Below are 26,708 nucleotides of genomic sequence, written 5' to 3' on the forward strand. Positions count from 1 at the left end.
GCTATACCCAGCAGTTTAAGTTTATATTTGATGCGCTAGTCTAAATTCCATGAAGGCAGGGACCAAGTTTGTCCTAATCACTTTGTCTTCAGTGCCAAATACATGGCATATAATGTTCACTCAATGAACACCTGTGGAACTACTGCACAATTTCCTGATTCTAGTCAACTGAAAATTCAATAGTTCTTTCAGCGCTAGAATTTTGCTTCTTCTTTTGCCCCAGCCCTGCCAACAAACCACAGACTGTTACTTTCAGAAAGAAAAAGTGCTTCTTTCCTCGAATGATATGTATGTATTGGATTTACAAAAAGCATCTGATAATTAAATTTGGCATTTAATACTTGAGTAAATCCTAGCAAACATAAGTCGTATATATGTAACACTAACTAGTAAACCAAATTACCACAGCTACCTTAGTTTTATTTAAAGATTAAACAGGCTTAAATAAGCACCTATGATCCCCTAATAAGCACACACTTCAATAAGTACTAAACTTCTTGACCTCTATTTTGTTTGGAAACCTTATCCCCTATGTTTAATATTTCAGTTCTGTGGGATGTTGCTGTAGGTATACTCTTTAAGTATAAATCCACTCTATAAGTGATGTGGTAGAGATTAACGCTGTGTATTTCTGGCTTTTCAGTACACGATAGATTTCATTTCCTGTGCTGAGTGGCCAGTTCTGTCCAATGAGTTGAATAGAAGTGATTAAGCATGATTTCTTAGTCAAGAAATTTGTGACACTCCAAAGCCTTTTTTGCCTTGTCACAACAAGCACTGTCCCAGAGTAGATGCTCCAACAGCTTGGGTCCCTCTGATAAATATGACACATAAGTGACAAATAAATCCATTACTCTCAGGGTTGGTTGTTTCTGCAGCGTATCTTAGCCTATCCTGACTTAATTCAAAAGGGATTTTCTGCAGAAAAAGGGTTTTAATCTAAATGAAGAAATTTACAAAATCAGTGTTGTGGAACACTTTGTCCTTAAACAAAATGGGTTCCATAGGCAGGAGTTTGAAAACTCATTATAAGAGCTTTAACAACTGGTAACATAAAAAAATGGCCAGGCATATATACATAGTCACAGCTGTGTGGTAGAATGGACAGTCACACAGGTTTGAGTCCCTGAGTTTTTACCACTTATGAGCTCATCTCCTAACTAGAGGCTCATATCCCTTATGTGTAAATGTGGGATAACTAATATAGGATAAGGTAACTGAATTATGAAAATTACCTGATAATAAGATCTTTAATATGTAAGTAGCTATGATAGCTACATTAATCAACTGATTAGTCTGGCAATATATGTCAAATTATAGAATTACTAATTCTTCCATTCACTACTTAATGCATACAACTGGCCTAAGTTTCAAGAATGGAGTATATTAAATGCTAAACTGGTATGAAAAAATGGAAGCAAATTCTTTAAAACATAAGGTGGTGTATCGTTTTTCTACTCAAATTTTGAGGCTTTTACTCAGTTGTAGCTATTTTTTTAAAAAAAGGGTTATCAGACAAGGACATCTCTCCCTTTTAGATTAACACGAGCTATGCAAAAGTACTTCAGATTACTGAAGGAAACGTAACACCTCACATGCCAAAAATTTATGCCTGAATTTCAAAACCTATAAAGATACGTACTTATTGATATGCTAATGAGAAAACTGATGCTAAGAAGTTAAGTTGCCCAAAACCACTTAGTTGGTGGAACTGAGCTTCAAGTCATGGCCTTCCTCCACGACAGTTTCTCCTCAGTACATAAGAATACATTGGTTCATGATTATCTAAACCATTAAAAAAGTTTATAATGGAAAGCATTTTTTTTTTCGGTACGCAGGCCTCTCACTGCTGTGGCCTCTCCCGTCGCAGAGCACAGGCTCTGGACGTGCAGGCTCAGCGGCCATGGCTCATGGGCCCAGCCTCTCCGTGGCATGTGGATCTTCCCGTACCGGGAAACGAACCCATCTCCCCTGCATCGACAGGCGGACTCTCAACCACTGCGCCACCAGGGAAGCCCGGAAAGCACTTTTAATATTAAATAGTTCCCTGCCTAATTATAAGGAGCTTATCACAACGCCAACTTCATTTAATCCTTCATTTGCTAAAAAAAAATCCACGCTTCAAATGGCAGCAAGTGCAATTCTTTCATATCGTTTTCTACAAAATAAGTTAACTTTAAGCAAAACAACTTCAATGACGATAAATGCATTTCATCATTTATTTAATGTTTAAGCTCTCGCACTAGATTTTTACAAGCTGGTGAACACTGACAAATTATTTCTCCCACAGAACTATAACCACATGTTCCCGGACAGTATAAATATATGGTTGAGCTGACATTAATACACATCACCATTTTATCAATCACATAATAAAACAAATTGTCAAGTATCCAAAAATTAAGTTACACAGCTCAAAAGGCATATAAAATATTAAATGTCTGCTCAATTCATTAGCAGAAACCCACTGTTTTTTTTTTTTTGCAAGAAAGGTTGGGAATCACACTTAAAAAAAATAAGTTGGTAAACAACTTCAGATAAGTTTGAAAAAAAATTACAAGAATTTCAGAAATTTTATGATTAAGAATTGTTTTAGCTACAATAACAAAGTATTTCTACCTTTTAAAAAAATATTTACTAAATTAAAGCGCATATTCTACATGTTCTGCACAAGACAAAGGCAACATTTTACTAAAAATACTTAATAGCCCCCTCCCATTCCTTTTTCAGGCCCTCCCTGTAAGTTGCACCCCAAAGTGCAAACATTAAAATTAACTGTAAGGCTTTTTTGTCTGGAGACATTAAAGACATGTGCTTCTGTACAATGTAGATTTTCAAAACGGAGGTCTTCCATGACAGCACAAAATGAGATTTATAGAAAGACATTAAATAATCACTGGTAAGACTTGGTTAATTAAAAAAAAGCAAACGAACAAATCGGATGTATACTGGTATGACTGTGGAAGATGTAAACATACTGTGAGCAAATAACCTTATAGGCCCTACTTTCTATGTTTGAAATGATGGAAAGAATAAAACACATAAGGTCCAGAGTTTTCATAGTTCCTGGGATTTTAGTTCGACATGATACTAAAAACAACAAGAATTGTGCTGGGTATTTTGGCACCTAGTCTTTCTAAATTTCTTATATACTGATAAGAATCTGGCATGGAAACAGATTTAAAGACATGAATGACTCCATACTGCATGATTTCAGGAAAAGTCAATTGGTACAAATGATAAGCACATTTTAAATGCTGAACAGCAAGAATCCTTTGCTAAGTGTCCAAGTAGGTTGATCTTAACCCAAACATAGAGGGTGCAATTCTGCCAGCCTTGTGGCCTGGTAAAACTGCGTTTCAACACTCCTATGGAAGCTTCATCAGACTTCACCAAGCCAACATGCTGGCTAACATGTACGACAAATCCTGTCCTGTCTAGGTTCCACTTCCAAGCAATGGCATCAGGCACCCCAGTTTTACTGAATGCAACAGTTGTTTCTATGACCATTGGAGTCTTTGAAGCGCAGCCGCATTTTAGGACGATACTTCTCCAAATACAAAAGTTGCTTGCTGTTAAAAGCTCCTCGCCGCTTTCTAGAACGAAGAAAACAAAAGACAAATTAAAGCAAAGTCCCTCTATAATTAACATTTACTGTTCTATAGGAGGCAATCATCACCTTTCTTATAGCAATTTATTTTTTGATTATTACATTGTGACTTAATGTAGAAATATGGATCAGCATCCACGTGTAAATGGGAAAAGGGCCGTAAAAAGTTAATTTTCTAAATCTTTTTGAGAGGTAGTTATAAAATAGTCCAAACTTACAAATTCATTTCTATAAAGTCCAAGAAAAGGCAAAACTAACTTATTGTAATATGAGTCAAAAAGAGATTGCCCCTGGTGGCTGGGAAGATGACTACAAACAGCATGAGGGCACTTCCTGAAATGATCAAAATATTCTGTGTATTGCACTGAGTGGTTATTTTATTTGGCTGTTACCATCCATTCATCTACCTTTGATATCTGTGCATTTTAACTAACTATACTTCAATAAAAGGACAGATAAACAAGTAACATATTCAATCAAGAATTTTAAGTAAAACAATAATTTACAGAATTATTACTGGATTAGAATCTTTGTAATGAGTATCTACATGGAATGCAAACAAGTAAGATATTCCCTGGTGGTAATACTATCTTAAAAATGAACAAAATGGTCAGATCGGCTCTTGGAAAGAAATTGCTTTCCTAGTAATATATTTAAATTCGTTACCATTCAACGAGGAAATAAAAAGTGCAAACGGAAAGAACGTATTAAATACATACTGTCTGATGAACTGTACTGCATCTTCGTATTTCATTCCACCTTCAATTAATGCTAGGGCGACAAGCACTGGAGCTCTGGTAAAGTAAGAATTATAGTAAATTATTTTTCAAAGTCAAATCCTGGAAAATTCAATACTCCCCAATTCAACATTCCCCAATCCGAAAGCACTATTATTTACTGCACTTCCTATGTTAATACCTATGGAAAATGTTGGACTTTATGTTAAAAATTAAATTAATAAAGTACCAGTATTTTCATATCAAACCCAGGTTTTTAATCTATAACCAAAAAGACAACTATGTCCTTAACTAATACAAATAAGCCTAGAAATTAAGACCTGTATCACTGGAGAGCAGTCTTGAAAAAATTTAAGGGAGAGGGTAAATCGTGACACATGTGGACAATATTTTCTAAATTCCAAGCAGTGAAAAATACTTTCCACTTAAAGATGTTCTGGAAAAAACTGCTTTCTTTTGTTTTATTATCAATGAGATTGTGACATAAGTTTCACGCCAGGCTCCCCAGGGCCATGGTCTGAGCAGTGGGGGACGAGGGTGGTGGTAGCAATTTACAACTACGGACACGTATATTTTGGCACTGCTGTGTAATGACTTCCTACTGAATCAGGATTCTCCAGGACCAAGAACCCTGCCACAAACTCACCATATGCAGTGCAAAAACACCTTAGAGACAATTCATGATCCTTTTTCCAATGAGCTTGGACAGTGATTCCCAATACTACGGATACAACCTAGAACACACAATTAAGTAATTCCGCCCACATAGGCAAGTATAAATTTCAGCGATAGCATCTGTCAGTTCCAAATGTACTGGAACACATTACTGCTACACTCACCTACTTTTAAATTTAACTCAGTAAGTAACCTAACAAAGCAAACTGATTCACAAACTGACAACCGCGTCTTTACGGGAGTCAAAATCAAGCTTTAACTAGAATGAAGACCAGTATCATTAAATGGGTTTAAGAAATTCTCTCACCTCCCAAGGCCTGCAACACAATGAACGGCAATACAACAACCAGGGTCTTCACGAAACTTAATTTTCACAAGACTTAACCAATCATCAACAATCTGGTTAGATGGTGGTGCGCCATCATCAAAAGGCCAATCCTAAGTCAAAAGAATACACGTTTTAGACTTTTAATGTAATTGGTATAATAATTCTAAAATTCTAACACCCAAATGTTACCAGAAGCATTTTCTTTTAACGTTTAAACAAGTGTTTTATGAAACCCCACTGTCAATGAAATGCAAATACATGCTGAGTCTTTATAAAGATCTTTTATTGCTTCAAACCTCTGCTCAACTTTCACCTTTATTTGGACCTTAAGACAGTGTATACTTTTCCAACAACTTAAACAATTAAGCTTTCTGAAGCCAGTGGTTTATCTGAATAAACTTTGGCAGCACAGCACTGTGAACACATGGGAACCATTAAACACTTACGAGAACATGGATGCCTTCTTTCTCCACAAGACTAGTGTCGTACGTTGCTTCACATACTCTTACTACTGTGGTAACTCCGTACTTCTTAAGTTCCTGGATAAAACACATGTAAAAAAGCATATGAAGTCTTCATAACCACGTCACTCTTGCTCACCATTTGTCATTTTGATCACCTCTCTAACAGGTTAACAGAAAATCATGTATGTTTAACACGGTCTTGTTAAGTCTTATTGTCACAAGTCTTGTTTTAAGTGACAGTACTAAAATAGCATTAAAAGGAAAGGGAATTGTTAAACATCATATATTTTTAATAAATTTTAGGTTAAAAAAAAATCCCATGGCCCTTCACATACTGAAGTTGTTTATAGTCAAGGTAACCTTGGCTAGATGAAGCGCTAAAGAGGATGAGAAGCAACTGAGGAACAAAGGAATCACTCATGACGATAAGTAATCTGACTTGACTTACATTAACTCTTTAAACTTTTGCTCATTTGCAGTGCACAGTGTATAGTGTATAGAAAAGTATGTTTCTATACACCTTAAAAGTATGTTCATAGAGTAAAATCTCAAAAATGCGGTGTAAACACCCCACACCATTTAAGACTAGAGGCTTTAAGACTCATAATGCATTATTATTAATTATAATTCTTCTGGCATTTAAAAAATAAATAGATGACAATCAAAGATAAAAGTATTTCTATGATCTGGAAGGCCTATTTGTTGTTTCTGATTATATAGATATTTATAAAATAAAATGTGTATGCATCCAAATAAATTATTCAGCATTACAATCCTTCCAGAAATAGAATTAGTAGATCAGTAGCTGATAATTGCATTCTAAGCATCAAAAGGGGGCCAAGACATAAACTAATCCTGGTTTATAGTATCAGGCATTATGCTAATAAGCAAATATGTGAAAAACCCACAAGCGGAGCCTCCCTCCAACAAACTTCTAGTAAAACAAGAGCCATACTGTTATACTGTCCACATATACATTTAAATCAAGCAAACTGTGAGGCATGAAGAACTAGATATTAACTGATAAATCTAAACTAGCTCAAGTACATGTTCTCCTCAAAATGTATAAAATAATTCACCTCTAACGTAAAGACACTGGCATTTCTGAGAGTTGGAACTGTAGTCATAGCACCTCACAATTTCCAAAATATTTTATTTTGTTACATAAAAGGCTCCACTATTGAACTACAATCAGTTTAAGACATTAAAAAGCATCAAAACTCACCTCTATAAATTTGTTTAAGGTCGCATTAGTTGGATTGTGTGTAATAAGAAATCTCATGTTCTTGTAAGTGATTTCCACAGGAGCTGGGCGGTTCATTCGAGCCATGTTAATTTAGTTAAAAAACACTCAGTAGGGTTATGAAAGAATTTAAAAGACTGAATACAGAAATGACGCAAAGAAACTGAGTCTACTTCAATATACTCCACTTGAAATTCTCAGTGCTTTTGAGTATGAAGTTGGGAGTAATGGGAAACGAAATGAACCTCCTGACAAGAAGCAGCAATTCTTCAATCCAGTAATACTGAGGCAAGAGAAAGGAAGTGCACTGAGGTTTACCCCATCCAGGTCAGAACTCCTGTAAAGAATGCTCCGTGGATTTCAATTCAACACTTCTGTGTCCAGGTTCACCACTCTTATGGGGGCTTCTTGGTGGAGTGGTAATGAATTTCTACAGTTCACTTGTCTGCATAGAGGTCGTGCTGTGCCTGGCAGTAATCTCCACTGCCCTTCAGAAACTCCATAAATGTGTGACCAAGAACACCACAGAACTGCTGTTTAAAAGAAAGAGAAAAAAAGTTGTTTTCAATTCAAAAGGAACATGTTATGCTTTGACGGTGTTTAAGTGCACAACGATCTTTCCAAATCTGGGCCAAAGCCACCTTTTAAACTTTTACTTGAACCACAAAAATACAAAGGTGATTACAGATTAAATCAATAAGCAAGGATTACTTTAATACCCCTCGCATCATTGTTACATTTGGTGAATATCCCTTACATACATTCTTCTATTAATTACTCCTTTTAAAACCTGGCTACTTGCTTTACATTCTTCTAAATTATTATGTACAACTTTCTACACTGATTTTTCCAACTACCAAAATGTTTTTATGTATTACAAAAATTCAATATATTAGTCAATATATTCTTAAAAAAAAAAGAAACTGGTTTTCAAGATGCTCCCATATATACTATTTCATTTGATTCTTAACAACCTATTAACTTTTCATTCCCCTTTAACAGATATATCTCATCTGAGTCTCTGGGAGTTAATCAATTTGAAATCAAGTTTTCAACGTACGTGAAACATAAGTTCGCGTGTGCACGCGCGCGCGCACACACACATACACATATACACAGAACTCCCATTTATAACTATAAAAAAGACGTTCATAATTGTAATAGTCTTGTATTTTAAAACCGAAATTTCAGTTATCCTGTCTTAAACTGAAATCTAATTGAAAGAAAAAGTAGAGAGAGGTGGTGGTGGGACGGTGTAAATTACCTTACATTTCTTTTACAGGTCTCAAAAGCAAGGTAACTGCTACCACCAATTATACTTTCCCCAAGTTCCCCTTAAAGATCTAAATCAATTTTATGTTAGTATCAAAGACATGAATATTCACAGGATATTTTCATAATATATACACGGAAAACATTGATGTTGATGTTAGTCTTCTTCCAAGTAGTTTACAAAGAGCTTGTGTGGTTGGGAGCAAACAGAGGACTAAAAAAAAAAAAAAGAAAAAATTAACAGCAGGTCAACAAGAGCACTGAGAGCCAGCCACTGCCCCAAACTGTTCACAGGTATTCTCATGGATAAATTACCAAATAAAATCTTTTGTAATCAAAAGATTCCCTTAGTTTATTATGCTTAAGTTTAAATTTAAGCATTAAAAAAGGCTTAAAACTACATTCAAACTATCTCATCTCATTTTCACTGAGTCCCACACTAGTTATAGTTTCTTAAACAACGCTGCTAAGTTTTGAACAATAATTCATATGAAGATCTAGCCAATCACAGAAAACATTAAGTCAAAAACCCAGTTCATTTTTCTGTGAAAAATAAAGGAACTAGCCTCACGAATCATGTCTTAATAGGTGTCCCATAAGGAAGGTAACTTTCATTAATCCAAATTTGTTCAAACCCACCCTCAGATGTTACTTCATCGACTTGTGAGCTGGGCTAAGAAAATTAGTGATTAAATTGCCACTGAGGACTTTGTTCTGTTAACAGTGTGACAGCAGTAACTGGAAATAATTTCAATTCTACTTTCCCTTCAAATCTTACACACTAATTCCTTAGACTAAAAAGTGTATTCTGGCACCTTTCCAATGACAATGAATTAAAGTGATCTGCAAAGCTGTTAAGGTCAAGGGCTCTTATCTCAGTATTCTGATTTCCGGTACTACCTTTTTTCAACTGAAAGCCGATTTCTGAAGAGACAGCATTGCACACCATCGACTTCCATCCTGAACAGCTGACATTCCTGTTATAGCTGACTTTGGCCATATCCACCCCTTTCAAACAAGCGGTTTCATGAGAAAGCACAGAAAGCAATACAGAAATAAGTCCTTTGGTGACCTGGTTGTTTTTACTGAGTGGAGGCACCAAGTGGCTGGCGGAGGGGGGGTGGACGACGACGGGACGACGACGGACAGACGAACGGTGGATTTCCACAAGCGCAGAAATGACCACTAATACCTAACATCTTTCTCTTCTGCCCGAGACACTCCCCTATTCCCCATTTCTCTGCCCCAGGAAAAACTATCTATGATAGGAAGTCTGGAAATACCAAGGAATTGTTCCCCTCCCACTGCATATAACCGCAATAATACACACGGGGCATGGGGGACCAATTTCTGTGCAGAAGCCTAAGCCGATCTGTCCTACTGCAGAGTCCGAGCAACAAATCTCTGTTGTGTCCAACGGTTCGTTGGCGAGTCTGTTCCACATCTACTTGTGCTTTAGATAACACACCCGGAATAAAGCATGTGTAAAAAACATACTGCTCGCTCCTGGGGATGATCTGGTTTCCTGGTCTCCAACTTTTCTACTGCCATCAAACAAAATTTATACGAAAAGAGTAACAAGATGGGGCTTCCTTGGCCGTCCGGGGTTAGAACTCCTCGCTCCCAGTGCCCAAAGCCCAGGTTCGATGCCTGCTCAGGGAACTAAGATCCCACAAAAGCGGCTCGGTGAGGCCAAAAATAAGAAAGAAAGAGAGAGAGAGAGAGAGAGAGAGAGAGAGAGAGAGAGAGAGAGAGAGAGAGAGAACCAGGAAGCACTGGCTCACAATCTGGATCCCAAGCAAGCCCACGGTGCCAGAAACAGCGCAACAGCCTCACACACTGGGAACGGTAGCGGGTTCCACGGGCACAAGCTCAGACTCACAGCCGTGGGTGTGGCTCGCCACGGCGCCACAAGCCAACAGAAGGCAAGCACACGGCGCGCCAGGGGACACTCAGGCACAGCCCAAGAGCCCACGATCGCAAGACGCCGCCGGCCCAGCCCGCCCCGGCGCAGGACAAGCCTGGACTCGCTCCCGCGGCCCGGGGCGGGGCGCGCCCCCCGCGGCGGCCGGCTCACCTGGCGAGGCCGCGCCGGCCCGGGTCACGGGTTCGCGCCGCGCCTTCAGTGCGGCGCCGAGGCCATTTTGTCCGAGCGCCGGTCCCGGCCGCGGAGCGCACGGTAGCCCACAGGCCCAGTCCCGCCGGCTCCGCGCCGGAGAGCCCTGCCCAGCCCGCGCGCAGCCGCCTCTCCCGCCCGCCCGCCCGCCGGGGCTGGGGGCGCGACCGCCGCAGTGACGCGCAGCCCGCGCCCCACCCGGGCCACGTCCCCGATCCCAGGGCCCCGCGGCAAACAAAGGGGCCTCGGAGCGCCGGCCGGGCCCGCAATACGCCCAGGGGAAGAAGCGGCCACAAAGCGGCTTCTGGGCCACCGCGCCGCCGGGCGCCCCGCCCAGCGCCCCGGGCTCGGCCCCCGGTACCCGCCCGCCGCCAGGACCACCGGGACTCGGGCCGGGACGCGGGCGGGCGCCGGGCTCCGAACAAAGACGGCGGCGCGGGACGCGGGTACTCACAGGAATATGTCTACTCATTGAAGATTGTGGCCTAATCATACAGCCGGTCCCGAGGCGGCGGCGGCAGGGCAGGGGCGGCGGCGGTCGTCGCGGGGCGGAGGCGGCGGAGGCGGCTTCGCGGGCTGCGGCGACGGTGACGGCGGCGGGGGAACCGGACTCGGTCTGTAGCGAGCGGCTCCGAGAAGGGCGCGCAGCCTCACCGGCCCGCAGTCCAGGGGGCCAATACGCGCGCCGAGGCGCCCTTGCGTCACAAGCCCTCCCATTTATAGCGCGCCTGACGTGCGTGCCCCCCGGCCACCAATCGCAGCCGGGCCCCAGGTCGCGCGCCGACGAGCGGGGGCGGAGGCCCGCCCCGCGAACGTCACGGAGCGGCGGCGGCTGCCGGTGTGAACCGGTTGATGAATGGCGCCGCGCTGCAGTCGGAGCGCCACCGGGCGGGGGCGGGAAGTGGCAGAGGAGGGACAGGGAGGGGAGGGGGAAGGCCGGGAGAGGGAGGAGGTGCCGCCCTTCCTCCTTAAAACGCCCCGACGAGTGCGTGCGCCCTCGTCACCAGGAGAGGCCTGCCGTTGACCTCGCCTGAAAACGCAGTCCTCTCGGGGCCGGAACCGGGTCTCAGTCCCGGCCCTGCTTCCTTCTGCCGTAGGTCAGACAGCAGTCGGCTTTGCCTGCGGTTTACCGTGGCACCTGCGACTTGCAATCCCCGTCGTCAAATGTTTCTGTGGCCCTACGGCTGCCGGGCGACGACCCCTGGGGTGCCTGAGCCCCCGGGCCCGGACCACGCGAGCGCAGGTGCGGGCACGTTCGAGCGGGGAGGTCGTATTTCGGCGACCATCCAGCGGAAGGCGGGAGCGCTCTGCCGCCCGCGGGCTCTCTTAGGCACGCCTTCGTGCTCCGCACGCGGGCAGCTGCGGCAGGCTCAAGCGTGGCATAGCCGACTCCCACGCATCCTCTGTGCTGCGGCTCCTTGGATGCGTTGCCACGGGTGAGGGAAGGTTAGGCAGCGTTTTAAACATTGTAAGAGCCTTCGACTTGGTCAAGGACCGATGGAACTCTTTGCGTCCAAGCTGGAGCTTTTCCTTTTTGTTCCTTTTCGGAACCGTCCCACTGTCTTTCGTAATTTAGGCCCTTAACAAGTAAAGCTTATCACGGTTGTTCTGTGTTAACACAAGGGCAACTCTGTCATTTCTAGTCGGAAAACTCTTTCTCTTCTTCTCTCTGGAAGGAGTAAATAGGAGTTTTACCTGCTCTGAAGAACTCTGCTTTCTACTAACACTGAGGCCTTTTGTTTGCTGTTTTCACTGAGCATAGGTTGGAGAGGGCTTTAGGGATCCCATTGTTTCCTTGGTCAGTGTACTGCAGCATCTTAGGATTTATTAGAACTTCTGCTTAGAGACTGTGCTTGCATAGTTATTCAACTTCTGTAAACAAAGTGAGCGCTTTCAAAAAAGAGTTGGGTCAGGCAGGCTTTTATGGGAACAAAAGTCAAATCACCTTCATCTTAAGGAAATTGCTTGCCTTGGAAACTCTTGAATCCATCTAAGTCAAGGAAAACTAAAGAGCTTGAGAAATATACGATGCCTCTTCATTACATAAAAGTTTAAAACTTTGATATGGCAAAAGGCTGTTGACAAAGTTAAAATATTTAACGGCCCATTGGGAGGACATTTTGGCGACGTATCATGGGAACAGTTAACACCATAATAAATAAAATGCTTGACCCACATCTACAATAGTGTAGTTTAAAAAAACCCGTGTTCAGTCAGCTGCTCTCATGCCAAAAGTTTGTCAGCACAGAGATGCTAGTTGGAAGACTGAAAGCTTTTCAAAAAATGAGTTTGGTGGGACGAGATATAAGTTCAGCTAAGCAGAGCCAAATCAGTATTAGCCAGTGTTCTTGTAGAACTTGAGATACAAGTTGTGAGTCTTGTGAGCCAGATCCCGTAATGGTCACAGGCAGTGCTGACATGAAATATCCGGTGAGCTGTTGCTCATCAAGCTCTGAAAGCTGGGCTCAAACTCCCAAGTGGACCAGTCAGCTTGGGCGGGGGGGGGAGAGGGAGGGGGCGGGTCTTAGCCTCTCAGATGAGGTACCACCTTGCTCTACTTGGAAAAGACAGTCAAGGATGAAAAACTAGATAGAACTTTTGCTATTGTCATGGGCCTGCGACTCCGGCAGCTGCCGTGTTTATATGTGTGTCATGTGGTATTGTGGTTCACTGCTGAGCGTGTGTGCCCTGTGGAGCCCAATAGTTTTAAGCTTTTTTTTTTTTTTTAAGTTTTAAGTTTTAAGAAAACAGTGGTCCATCCCGTCACTGGTTAGGAGTCTCCTGGGGTCAGAGGACTCACTAACCTCTATAGATCTGCACTTGGAGCATCAGCGCCCGAACTTGTTGAAGCAGAGGGTTCAGACTGAGTCAACAAGCTTGCAAATAGTGGTCCAGACATCCAGAAGTAAGGAAACACTTCTGAAAAGGCAATGCTCCAGAAAGAAGCCCTAAGATGGAAGACTTCTTTTCCAGCTAAACAAAATGCCCAGATAGCAGTTAACTTTTCTCAGCAAAACACGTGTCCTTGAGTTCATCATGGTAGGCAGGACTTTTCATTAGCATATTCAAAATTCAAAAGCCAACAGTTGGGAGGTAAAGGAGACTGTAAGAGCATTATGAGGAAAATCCTTACGGAAGATGAAGCACTGCAGGAGACTACAAGTCAGCAAAAACTGATGATGAAGAGCAGAGAACTCTTTATAGGATGGCAGATCTGGTAAACATTGAATGATTCCACTTATACCAGACATGTAAGAGGAATGGAGGATTTCAACCCTTTCTATCTTCTCAGACTTATTAGGGCCATGAAGGGTAGGTTGAGACCATGAGGAAGTCTGATAAAAACAATTTTAATAAAGCAAGAGTATTACCATTGCAGTGATAGAAAGATCAAATGTGACAATAACAACCCAGAAAAGAAATACTAGATTGCAAGGTATAATGATGTGCCAGGTGTACTAAATAGAGGCAAATACCCCAGTGGCTGTCTGGATACTAGTGGGGAGGGTGATCTTAAGGGCAGTATAGCCCCAAACGTAAAAAGTGTCCTGAAAACTCAGGGATACAACCATGGCTACTATCAACATTGTAACAGTCTATTTTCCTTTTGCTGTTATATAGCAGCCTATTTTATATCTAAAACGAAACTTCTTGTGTGATTTGTTTAAAAAAAGTTTAAAATGGAGGGCTTCCCTGGTGGCGCAGTGGTTGAGAATCCGCCTGCCAGTGCAGGGGACATGGGTCCAAGTCCTGGTCTGGGAAGATCCCACATGCCGCGGAGCAACTAAGCCCGTGTGCCACAACTACTGAGACTGCGTGCCACAGCTACTGAGCCCACGTGCCACAACTACTGAAGCCCGCCCGCCTAGAGCCCGCACACTGCAATGAAGAGTAGCCCCTGCTCGCCACAACTAGAGAAAGCCCGCACGCAGCAACAAAGACCCAACGCAGCCAAAAATAAAATAAATTTTTAAAAAATGTTTAAAATGGAGAGTATACTTAAATTTCTGTGAACATATAATTTTCAAGTGCGTGAATGTTGTTTAAAACTAAAGCATGCTCTATGTTAAAAAATGGCTTAGTTTTCTTTCCCTAAGTTACTGATTTAAAGTTTTATCGTATTTTTTAATAGCCACATATTTTTGTATATTTATTACTTTTTAACTGCGGTATGTAATTGACATATTACATTATATTAGCTTCAGGTGTCTGATATAATGATTCGACATTTGTGTGTTTCACAAATGATCACCACAGTAAGTCTCGTAACATCTGTTCCCACAGGTAAGTACAATTATTTTTTCTTGGGATAAGGATAGCAATTCATCCTTTTGATGAATAATAAAAATCAAACAGCGGTGCTACATCTCCATTTCTATGTGAATTTTAGATACAGAAATCTCCAACAAGCAATTAAGCTTGTCACAAGCCAGTCAAAGTCCGTAGGCCAATCAGTACCTGCACTTGGGCTATTGTGTTTTGACTCAGTCAGACATAGAAACTGTCAGTCACCTACCCGGTGGGTGCTAAAGATGTAAATATCTTTGGATAAAAGAATCCTGTTGGATCAGAAATAAACATTAAGCCATTCAAACCCAATCATTAGAGGTAATCTTTCTCTGTAAAACTGACTTAAGGCAGTTTTCGAAAAACCTTTTAAAAACTATTTTAAGAATTAATGCTCTTTAGTAAATCTGTTATGTCCATTTTCTGTCCCTTTACTTTTCATGTCTAAGTTTAATCAACTTGAATACAAACCCAAAAATTGCTTGGGTAAGTCTTCAAGTCACATGAAACTGTGTTTTCACATTAGAAACCCTGACACAATATAGTTGAGTATTTACTTCTGTGGAGGTTCAGCGTGCGTATTATGATGTGACAGATTCGTCAAAAGAATATTTCTATTTGCATACTGGTAGGAACTGTTTCCTTGGGATGCTGAGTAAAGGACTTATTATAAACCTCTAATACTTCATAGCATTTTCATAGCATGCCTTTTTTTTTTTTTTTGCGTTACGCGGGCCTCCCACAGCTGTGGCCTCTCCCGTTGCGGAGCACAGCCTCCGGATGCGCAGTCTCAGCGGCCATGGCTCACAGGCCCAGCCGCTCCGCGGCATGTGGGATCTTCCTGGACCGGGGCACGAACCCGCGTCCCCCGCATCGGCATAGCATGCCATTTTGATGACTGATTCACGTACAGGTACCCGGAGGAATCTAGTTTCAGAAAATTCTTATTTTTAGTGAACTAGGAAAAATTTCTTTTGCTGTTTTAAAGTCTGAATAAAAATCATTTGGGAATTGGAAATCAGGAGGGCCACAGTCTCCATGAAATTGTTAGGAACATGTTGAATTATGCCGCAGTCTGAAGCGAGGCAAAAATAGCTTAGGAAAGAACTTAATCTGGCCAGAGAAAGGGAATGGAGTATCAATAAATGTCAAAGGTTTGTTATGCGTGCTATGGCCAAGCTGTCACTTCACAGGTTTAATTTACAGAGTTGGCATTTAGGCTGCAGAATCCAGACAGACACTGACCCAAGCAGCCTTACTAGGGTCAGCCTTACATAAGGAGGAGTGCTCTTGAACGGGTTCTGCCAAGCATAATATTTATTTAACAGAAAGCTTCAGTAGTCATGTCTCTTCCCTACTGTATCACAACTTTGTTTTTTAACAGGACATGTTCAGTAAAGATTGCTATCTTAGTGTATTTCTATCGCTTATTTCATCACCAGAAGATACTGAATAAGAAAAAAGTGTAGAAGCATTTCAGAATTTCTTCTACTTAAGGTAGTTCTCATATCATGTATTTCTGGAGTCCTTTGACATGTTAATATAGTAGATAATCAATATTTGTCTGGATATGACCAGGTTACTGTTCCTCCAGAAATCCTTTTAGGCATCCTCTTCCCAGTCTTCCTAAGATTTATTTGCAGGCTCCTCTTAGTTTTTTCTCAATCCCTTTAACAATGGTGTTCACTGGGGTTTTGTTTGTTCTAGGGCTGCCTGGCCCTGCTCTGCATGCACCCTGAGGTTTTCACTTACCCCCATAGCTTCGGCTATCCATCCGCCTTCTCTCCTCAACACTTGTTAAATGCCTAGCCTATGCCAGGCCCTCTGCTATCTTATGATAAACAGCATAAACATTGTTTCTACCTCCAGTGGAATTTATATACAGATGAGGAAAGGGAAAATAAAAAGTAACTAAGCAAAGAATATATAAGTTGTAATGTGTGCTATGAAGGCGGTAAACAGAATAGCTGGGGTAGTTACTTCAGACAGGGAAGTCGAGGGGCAGTGTCTCCCAGGAAACCCAGACCTAAAGGACAAGAATTTATCACAGAAAGAGGAGGAGGAGAGGAGAGAGGTTCTTGGTGGAGGAAATGACAGTACAAATACCCAAGGTGGGAAGAGTTTGTCTGTGCTCAAGGAGATGAAAGACTTGAGGGGCTGCAGCAAAATAAGAAAAGGGAACAGAGGCAGGAGTCAGCCTGCACATCTGGCAGGGGCTGGATAATTCAGCGACCTCGTAGGCCATGGTAAGTATTTGGATTTTATTTTAAGGGCAATGAGCAACAGCTGCCTAACAGGAAATAGATGTTTTAAGAAAATCATTTTTCCTTTTCTGTGGAGAATGGATTGGAGGGAGCCACAGAGTGGAGTTGGCGTGATGCGGTGAAAGACCTGAGGTTTCCTGCCTTGCTAAATGGTGGACAGTGACAGTGCTGACTGTGACGAGACAGTGGAAATGGAGAGAAGTGAGTAGATCAGAGACGTAGAAATAGAATTGAGAAGACGTGAATCACAACATGGCCTACAGCTTCTCAGAATTGTTGCCCGTGTCCAGACAAAGATAGAAGGCCATTATTATAAGCCTATTTTATGCTATGGTGCTGAATATTATAGGCAAACTGACATGAAGTTTCATAATTCACATGACCATTTTCATCAGCAATATGTTTGTAAGGGGCAAACCAGAAGCATAAAAGAAACAAAGGTCCTCAAATTATGCTTGGAGAAAGGCAGTATTTCTGAGGATTTCAAGAATATAGAGCAATGGGAATGCCTAACCGTTGTATATTTTAAGTTTTCATAGAACAATCAAAGTCCTGGTAACTATTAGTATGAAAAGCTAAAATTTATTATGCTCTTGTTGTCTTCCAATCTGTGCTAAACACATTTGCAGTTTTTTCTTGAACTTAGAAATAAACATAAATGTCAACAGTGTTATAAGTGACATTTAAGTGCTTTGTGGGTGTCATTGGGTGATGTGATGAACGATTTTTTTCTTTACAAATTCCTATATTTTCTAGTTTCTTTCCAAAAGTGCTACCCTTGTTATTGGGAATACCAAATGAGCACTTGGAGGATTTAAGTCATATCCCATATTCCTAATATTTTCAGAATTTCAGGTAATATTTTCAGAAAATGAATGTCTGGAATGTTATTTACATGGAAGATATTTGAAACATTTAATTGTATGATGACTGTTTAGAAGTAGAGGGAGGTGTATTTGTGTGTCAGATTTAAGTTGGGAGTTAGAATTTGTCCCAGAAGAGGTTGTTCTGATAGGTCTGTGGCCTTCTTATAATCTCTGCAAAAGAGATGGTGGCGCCAGGTTACCCTAACCTCACTCCAGCTGTCAGAACACCACAACCATCCTGTTCTGAGTCCATGTTTCCAGAGGATTAATCCCATTATAATTTACTTTTAAGGTGGATCTATTTGCCATCACATGTAGGAATGTAATGCCCGAGTTCTCAAGATCCCTGAGAACTTGAAATGAAAGGAAATCTCCTTTTTCCATTTTCTTTTTTGCTCTAAAAAATTGTCTTCAGAGAATTAAGCCAGAAACTCAGCCACAATGAGGGTGTTTACATACCATATCTGTGGTTATAAATCAAAAGATTGCCTAAAAATGTGTGACTAACATTTGGAAACATCTAAAACTTGAGTCAAGGTAACTTTGGTATCACCTAAGAGAAGGTGAACTGGAATGTGATTGTAAGTGGAAATTAAATCAATTTTATTACACCTGTGTGGAGGAAGATTATGAGAACTGAAGGAAGATGATGAGAGGTACATAGAACAGTAAAGCCTAAAGATCTGAGGGTTGTCGGTGTTTGTCCAGCACTGCCTAGGGAAGAGGCACTGAATCTGTGTACAGTGAACATGCTGGTTGTTCTCGCATTCTGGCCTATATGTCATCTTCTATGAGTTTAGTAAAAGTGAATCACAAAATATGATTATGTAGTAAATTACTGAAACTCCATCCTCCCTTCTCATTCTCATATATATTTCAAGAGAAGTTGTTCTCTAGGCCAGTGGTACTCAGATTTGGGCTGTGAGCTAGTACAAACCAACCTACAAACTGTTGCTGGTCTGAGAAGAGATAAGTATAGAGATTGAGAGCAGGACTTTCAGAACTTTTATAGCAATTTGATAGGGTAACTTTATGTTTATTGAATTAAATTTATAAATTAGGCTTATATTTTTATGTTTTGAAAAATTTCATTTTCACGTAATTCATTTTTATTAAGAAATACTGCTGAAAACTATGGAAATCGATCAGTTACATTATGAAAAGAATTGCTACAGGTACCTTCCTTTAGTCTTTCATGCATGAGGCCACTCCATGATCTTTTACAATATTAATTATTCCTAGTCTGTCCATCCTGGGTTGCTGTCATCAGGAGGAAAGAAACCATTCATACGGTTTCTCAGCTTCCTTTGATAACTTTAAATAAGAACTATGATTGTGGTTTTACAAATATATGAACATGCTTTTGTTGATATATTGGTGTGCACCCATCAGGACAATTTAGAGTTACTGTACCACACTTCCAGAGTTAAAAAGGAAACTGAAAATGTTGTTTATAGCATCAGATGACAGCCAGGAAAAGTGGGTTGACAACAAACTTATAGACTGTTTTATAGCCTTTGGGAAATTCATTTTTAAATCCAAATTGCTTTTTACTGCTATTTAAGCCCTTCTCCTTATATGTAGTGTTCATTGTGTAAATTCACTGTTTTTACAAGTAATGGTGGAAATGGAACTCTGTCGAATAGTCTTATGCACTACAGCTTCCCAAAATGACTCCATATAAGTCCCTGCTGTCTACAAGTGTCATCATGATCCTTTTAATTGATTTTAAATGGCTTTAAAAATTTCCAACAGGAGTATTTATAGTTACAGAATATTTTTCTTCATGAGCATGTTATTTATAAAGATGAATTGGTTTTGATGAAATTGAACTAGTTAATTCCCCACTAATGGACATCATGAATATCAATGAGCAATGACTCCTCTCTCCAGTGTTCTTTCCAATGAGAAAGGGAAGAGAGTGGAGCAAAATCATCTATCCTCCATACTGCCATAGAGTCTTACTGCCTTGGATATGTCCTATCCAAAGCCCATCATCCTGCTCCATGGGCAGGCTTTGTGATAAACGCTTTATGAGCATTATCTGACAACCTACTTGGCAGACGAGGAAACTCGTTCTTTATTTCCTTCTTGAAACTCTCTTGTTTCGTCTACCCCTCTGGGAGCTCCTGGCTTGTCTCCCTCTGTCTTCCTGTCCTCCAGTTGTTGGTATTTTTAAGGATATTTCTTATTTCTTCTCTGTTATACTCTTACACTCTACAGTCTCAGAGTCGTTTAGAAGATTTCTTTGGTTTCAACTTCCTAACATTCCCTGTGCTTCCGGTAAAGACTTCTCGCCTGAGTTCCAGAAATATATATTTCCATGGTATAAACTCCAAGTACCTCATACCACATGATCAAAGCTGAGCCGATAATCTCCTCCCTTCCCCATGAGACCAGTTCATCTTTTTGTTGTCCTGATACCAGTGACTCCCATCTCTGGCCCTCAGATGCCCCAGCCAGAAACCTGGCAGCCATACTAGCATACTCCCTTCTCTTCTCTTCTGTCTGATTGGCTGCCAATTTCTGTTGAGTCTATCTATTAAAAATCTCAGGAAGTGTCCCTCTGCCTCCACTTTTTACTGTCAGTCTTCCTTCCTTCCTTCATCTGTTCCCCCTTCTTTCATTCCTTCATTCATCCCTTTAACAATATTTACTAAGTTGTACTGAAATAGCTTGATTCAATGACTTCTAGTCTTGTCTCCATCTAATCCATCCTGTATTGTTAAAAAATTCAGTGTCTTTAAAAAAAATGCAAATCTGATCTTGTCATTCTCCTACTTAAAATCCTCCAGTGGCCCTCTATTAACTTTTAGAAAGTCCAAATTAGCAAGACATTTAAGACCCTCCAAATTATGCCTTTGCCTTCCCAGCCCTACTTCCTGCACTCCTGTTACTCTTCTAGTCTTTGAAACAACTTGTGGTTTCCAAAATATTTGCCATGTTTTCTCAGACCTCTATTGTCTGCAATTCCTTTTACCTAGAAAGTTCTCTTTCTACTTCCCCTAAAACTCTACAATTAATTCTCTTATGAAGCTTTCCTGGCCACTACATCAATTAGGTACTCCATTCCCCATGCTTCAATAGTTTCTTGTGCATACCTCTAATGAAGCATTCATTGCATTATGATAACCATTTTTGTAAACCCATCTGTATCCCTCATACCCCATGAAGCTTTCCAAGGCAGAGGCCAGGTACTATTAATTTCCCTGTGCCTAACACAGTACTTGGCACATAGTAGGTATTTAATGAGCAACTAGCATATTTTGTGGTATTATTGTTTCATGCTTTATTTAAGGATGTTTAGAGGACAGTGCTGGTGTTTGGTAGGACACAGAACCAAGAAATGGGATCTAGCAGCAGACAAAGATTAGAAGGTGAAATCAAGAAAGTCATGATAACAGGCTGGCTTATCTTGGATAGTATCAAAGACAGATTGTTTACTATCTTTTTTTGGTTGTTGTTGCTGTATTTGAGCATTTCTCCTAAAAGAGTATTAATAACTCACTTTTACATTACTATTAGGAATAATCTTACTTTTTATTCCTTGAAATGAATAACAAGACAAAAGAACTCACAACTAGTATCAGTGACACAGAAATAAATTATTGATCTAGAACAGATTCACCTAAAGTGATAGTGACATGCTGATCTCTTTGGCAGAGCCTTTGCACAGAGAATTCTAGACTTCCCCTCTGGTGTCACCCTCCCTTCTGTGTACTATAAGGCAGACAGAAGCCATGCTCTGAGAAAATACTTAACATGGCACACCTAAAGTAAGTTTATTATAATATTTTTAAGGTGGTGTATTAGTGTGATTAAACTTTTAGATTTTCAAAAATGTGTACTTGAAGACTGGATTAACTTTTTGAAAATTTAAGGGAAATTTTTCCTTTCTTTGTTTTGTATATTGTACCAAAGAAATGCTATTAACATTAAATTTTAATTGAGAAGAGTATGGCATGTGTTCTGTTGGCTCCATATACACTGAAGGTGCTGACTGATCAATGATAATTATTTAAGAACAGATTTTACAATCTTTGTAATAGTTCTCCTTCAATTAAATCCTTTTTGAGAGGGGAAAATCCTGGCAGGTGGCTACTGTACATATAGGGCTTAATTCAGGATGGCAAACATCTTGTGGTAGTTGCATCCTATTTAGGGTTTTATCCTGCATCTATGCACACAATTTATGATTATGGAATCATTAAATATGGCCCTTCAAGTTTCTTAGTTATTGTTCTATTCTTGGATCCCTTGATTCTACATGAAAATCTTTCATTTTTAAGGGGATTTTTATCTTTTTAAAGCACTCTATCTACACGGCCCAACCTCTCTGTCTGCCATGGTTATTGTATAAGGATATTGTAAAGTGTCTATATCTGTGTGCCTTTTTGAGTAGCTGAGATTCAGAAGCTGTTAGAATGATGTGAGGCAGCAAATACAGTAAGGTGTTGGAGGATGGAGTTTTTCCAACTATAAGAAGATGAGAGAATTTTAGAGCCATGTAAAGATGGAACTGGAAAGACCTGAAAGATCATCCAATTATACCTCAGGGAGCAGAGCCCTGGAGAAGATAAGTGACTCATCAAGTGCTCACAGAATGTGGCAGTCATCTCAGAGCCAAGGGGAAGTCCTCCTAACGGGCACATAATTTGCATTTCCATGTAATTTAACTCCCAAATGATTTCCCTTGTATTATCTGATTGCATCTCTTACCGACTCTTAACAAGGCTTTGGGAGGAGATTTGGCTACCCCATCTTCCATAAGGAGAGGTTGAAACACACTTAGTAATTAAGCTAGTCAAAATTGTAAACTGCTCCCAGACTCATTCTTCTCATAAAATCAGGATCCACGGGTTAAATAAATGCTCCAACCTCCTCTGAGGCTGTGGCTCCCAAACTTTAGAGGCACCTCGGGTGATTCTGATTCACAGGTTGGGGTCTGTGAATGCTAAAAGCTCCCACCAGCTGCTGCTGTAAGGTAGCTCATCATTAGCTAGGCAGAGTGAAAGCATGCCTTTTGTAGTATGTCACACAAGAAGGCAAAATCATCTATTTCTAGTGCAGTGGGGCACACAAAACTCTTCGTGGGTCCAAGAATTGTGATTACAGTAGCAGCTATAGCAGCAGTAATAATATTTCTGGTAACTGAGGCCCCATGCCACTTATAGAAATAGGTATCTGAAGAGATAGGAGAGAGGGAGACACAACTTCAAGGATTTTACTTCCTATAGGTCTAAACATATTTTAATGACATGACAAAAAGATCGAATTCTTAAATTCTCTGATTTCCAGTGAACTCTTCCAAGGTCCTTGTCTTACTGTGACATCTGACTCAGTGCTCTAATGCTGGAGACGGTTGCCATGGTGAGTCACACCTGTACTTCCACCTGTCTCAGGGCAGCCTCGGAGAGCTTCTACGCTCTACGGAGCCCACTGTCTTTGCTGAGCCAACTATGTTCTCCTTTGAAGAAGGGAGGGTCAGTTAGCACTAATCTTCTATTACTAGAAATGAACAGCAATTGTTCTGGGAGTGGAAAGATGACAAGAAATGGAGGTTTGAGGTTTCTATGAATACCTGGAACAATTGCTGCTTTGCTTGGCTCCATTCTGACGTCAGCCACAGATAAATATGTGCAGAAACCATACCATATGTCTCAGAACTGTCCATGTTGCCTCTAAGACTAGTCTTCTCCTTGGATGGAGAAATTTCTGTGAGCATTCACTATGCACTGGCACTGGTCTAAGAGATGGGGGTGTGGGTGTTATACAATTGTGAAAAAGATGCTGTCCTCAAAAGTGATCCCTGTGTAAACAGTTACAGTACAGCAAGATAAAATGTCTAACAGATGTTTTCCGCTGGGTGCTATGGGAACCCTGAGAAGTGATGCTTAATTCTGCCTGGGTTGGCATGTGGGAGTGAAAGTAGAGTCTTCCTAAGGAGGGACTAGAGTTAGGAAGAAAGAGAATAAGAATTTCTGGTCCCAAGTTTTGAACCAAATACTCCCAGTATTATGATAATTGGATGAAAAGAACATGAATGTTTTTCATATTGGTTGAAGTTTTCCAGACGGATCAGAAACTTGACAAGAATAGAGAAAAATTCTACTATAATGAAATGTGCTTGAAAAAAAAAAAAGACTGCAAGACTGAATTGTAACTAAATACACTTCTGGTGAGAAGAATTGTAAAGTCTTTTTTTATTGTCTCTGCTGAGAGGAGTCTACCATCTGTTAATCTGAATATTTGTGCTTCCAATATTTTGCTTTTTTAAAAATTTAAATCACTTAATTACCAAAAAAACAAAAAAGTATAGTCTATGACTATGAACATTCCTAGACTGATAACTGGGATTTTTCAGTTGTGCTTATAAGTTTCTTAAATAATACCAACTGATATGACATCACTAACTTTGATGCCCTGTTATTCTTATTTTCTACTTTAAACAACTGTAACCATTACCTTTTGAATAACCTGAGTCAAGTAACTTAATTGCGCCCCATTACAATTACACTCTCAAACTGGGCAAAAGTTTTGTTTAGCTGTTCATACCATCATTTCCTCTTTCTTTCCCCTTCCCTACAACCCCTGTGTGAATTCTTGCTCTTATGCACAAAGACACCGGAATTCCTATCCCCTGATCTAATCAGAGATAATGCAGTCAATCAATCACCAGTAAACTACACATTCCTTAACTGAGATGCTTTTGTTGGGGGCATGAAGATAGAAATATGTGCTAATGGCCAGAGAAGATCTAGCTACACTGTAGCACTAAAGTAGCTACACCACTACAGGATTACAAGCTGAATCTCATTAACCTGTCTTAGCCAATAAGAATTCTCTCTTTAGGCCACCCATGGAATTGGTTATTCATAAAAGAGGAAGTACATTGACCTTTGGCTTTCACTATGGAGCATGGGGACCAAAACTCTGGGTTTCCACATACCACATTCACACACATTCTATTACCAGATTTTGTTCAAACCTGAGTAACCAAGAAGTGCCTTTTACAGTAAAGCTTTGATATCTTCAAAAGGCTCCATTCAGTCTTATAACACGATTACTGGGGACTTACTTGATTAAGCAAAATATGTGGAGTTGACCCTTGAACAACGCAGGTTTGAACTGTGCGGGTCCACTTATTTGTGGATTTTTTAAATAGTAAATACTATAGTACCATATGATCTAAGGTTGTTTGAAACTGGATTCGGAACTGCGGATATAGAGGGACTGTGGGGACATAGGGCTGACTACAAGTTATGGGTGGATTTTCGGCTGTGAGGAGGGTCAGCACCCCTAACCCCTGCATTGTTCAAGGGTCTATTGTAGTTTGAAGTTCAATAGTATCCCTGAAGAAAAAGAATGGTTTTTGAATTTACTCAGTATACTCAGATATACCTTTTCCTTACTACATTGAACTTTGGGGACCAGTTAAATACAATCTGGTAAATTTGTATGAAGAATTCTATGCAACTATTTATATCATATTTCCCAAGAATATTCACTGAAAAGAGGTCATGGTCATGAAGGAATGTTAAGGATAATGAACTTTATATGACATAATCTTCATTTTGAAAGAATATTTGTGGTACATACAAAGAAAATGTCTGGAAAGGAATACATCAAGATGTATATAGTGACTATTTCTGAAGTAGTATAGGTTTTGGACATTTTATTTTATACTTTTCTGTATCTTCCAAATTATCCACAATGGCTTGTATTGCTTTTATATATGAGAAAAACCCTCTCAACATTCTTAAAAAAGACCCAGATTGGGAATTCCCTGGTGGCCCAGTGGTTAGGACTCTGTGCTGGTTGGGGAAAGATTCCACAAACCTCGAGGGCACAGACAAAAAAAAAAAAAAAGACCCAGGTAATCATGATCAAGTATGTATAACTAGATTCCCAGAGCAAAAATGATTTCAGGTTATTAAGAAGATAAATTATGGTTCACCTTTCGATTACCAGATTGATTTTTTTTAATTATGAAAAATACTGATTTTTAAACTTGCCAGTGACCAGACTTTACATTATTACATAACATAGCTCTTATTGGACGTAGTTTCAAACTTAGATAATCCTTTGATAATCAGAATATAAATTTTGTGACCATAGTTCCCCCAATTATCTGGGATAGGTCTGATGTCAAAGACCTATTTGTTCTCCTGATATTTGGGCTATAAAAAATATTATCACGTGTAATCTGGAGATGAAGGATCCAGATTACTACTTAATAACCTGAAACATTTGTTGTTGATTTTTGGCCATGCTGCCCAGCATGTGGGATCTTAGTTCCCCCACCAGGGATGGAACCTGCACCCACTGCAGTGGAAGCCCGGGGTCTTACCACTGGACCACTAGGGAAGTCCCACAAACTGAAACTTTTTAATAGGAAAAGAAATCACACACATAGTTCTAAAAATCAAACACTATAGATATGTTTTAAAGCGAACTCCCTATCCACATCTATACTCCAAATCTCATCCTTGGAGAGAACCACTGTTAACAGTTTCTAAGGCCTGGGGAGCCCGACTTTCCCCCCTTTCACACACGGGTCTACTCACCCTCTCTCCAGCCTGTTCTCTTGGTGTAGGTTTGGTTATCCCAACAAAGGTCCACTCTTGTAGCTTCACTCTCAGGGCACCGAATGCATCACTCACGCCTCTCTCAACTCCTTTTATACTCCCGAAGGAGTGGGTAAACCTTTCATCCTGATTGGATTATCTTGTTTACACACCTCTTTTAATAGCATTCTAGGGAGGGGCCCACAAAGACCTTTGTTTGGATCCATTCAACGTATTCAGAAAGCAATCACTGTACATTATCTATGTGTGATTCCTATT

At 40.5% G+C, this 26,708-nt stretch overlaps 2 protein-coding genes across 5 annotated transcripts; both read right to left on the reverse strand.

Moving 5' to 3' along the window:
• Nucleotides 1-3,478: 3,478 nt before the first annotated feature.
• Nucleotides 3,479-7,144, reverse strand: PTP4A1 (protein tyrosine phosphatase 4A1; the record flags this gene model as incomplete). 4 transcript variants are annotated; one of them, XM_079716132.1, is made up of 5 exons in its annotated part: nucleotides 3,479-3,596; nucleotides 4,330-4,404; nucleotides 5,330-5,421; nucleotides 5,797-5,889; nucleotides 7,040-7,144. In XM_079716132.1, the coding sequence occupies 5 exons, from the start codon at nucleotides 7,142-7,144 to the stop codon at nucleotides 3,479-3,481; spliced, it is 483 nt and encodes a 160-aa protein (XP_079572258.1). The 4 variants fall into 4 exon arrangements, with proteins under 4 accessions (XP_079572258.1, XP_079572257.1, XP_079572260.1 ...); XM_079716131.1 differs by having other exon boundaries at nucleotides 5,330-5,460; XM_079716134.1 differs by lacking the exon at nucleotides 5,797-5,889 and having other exon boundaries at nucleotides 5,330-5,460.
• Nucleotides 7,145-7,494: 350 nt separating this feature from the next.
• On the reverse strand, nucleotides 7,495-10,991 carry LOC307061513 (uncharacterized protein; the record flags this gene model as incomplete). Its single annotated transcript, XM_079716708.1, has 2 exons — nucleotides 10,900-10,991; nucleotides 7,495-7,590 (listed from the first exon to the last, which is right to left on the reverse strand). Exons 1-2 carry the CDS (start codon nucleotides 10,936-10,938, stop codon nucleotides 7,495-7,497), a joined length of 135 nt encoding a protein of 44 aa, XP_079572834.1. The 5' UTR covers nucleotides 10,939-10,991.
• Nucleotides 10,992-26,708: the final 15,717 nt, after the last annotated feature.

The sequence above is a fragment of the Hyperoodon ampullatus genome, assembly GCF_949752795.1.
Source record: "Hyperoodon ampullatus genome assembly, chromosome: 12".
In the NCBI taxonomy this organism is placed as follows: Eukaryota; Metazoa; Chordata; class Mammalia; order Artiodactyla; family Ziphiidae; genus Hyperoodon; species Hyperoodon ampullatus.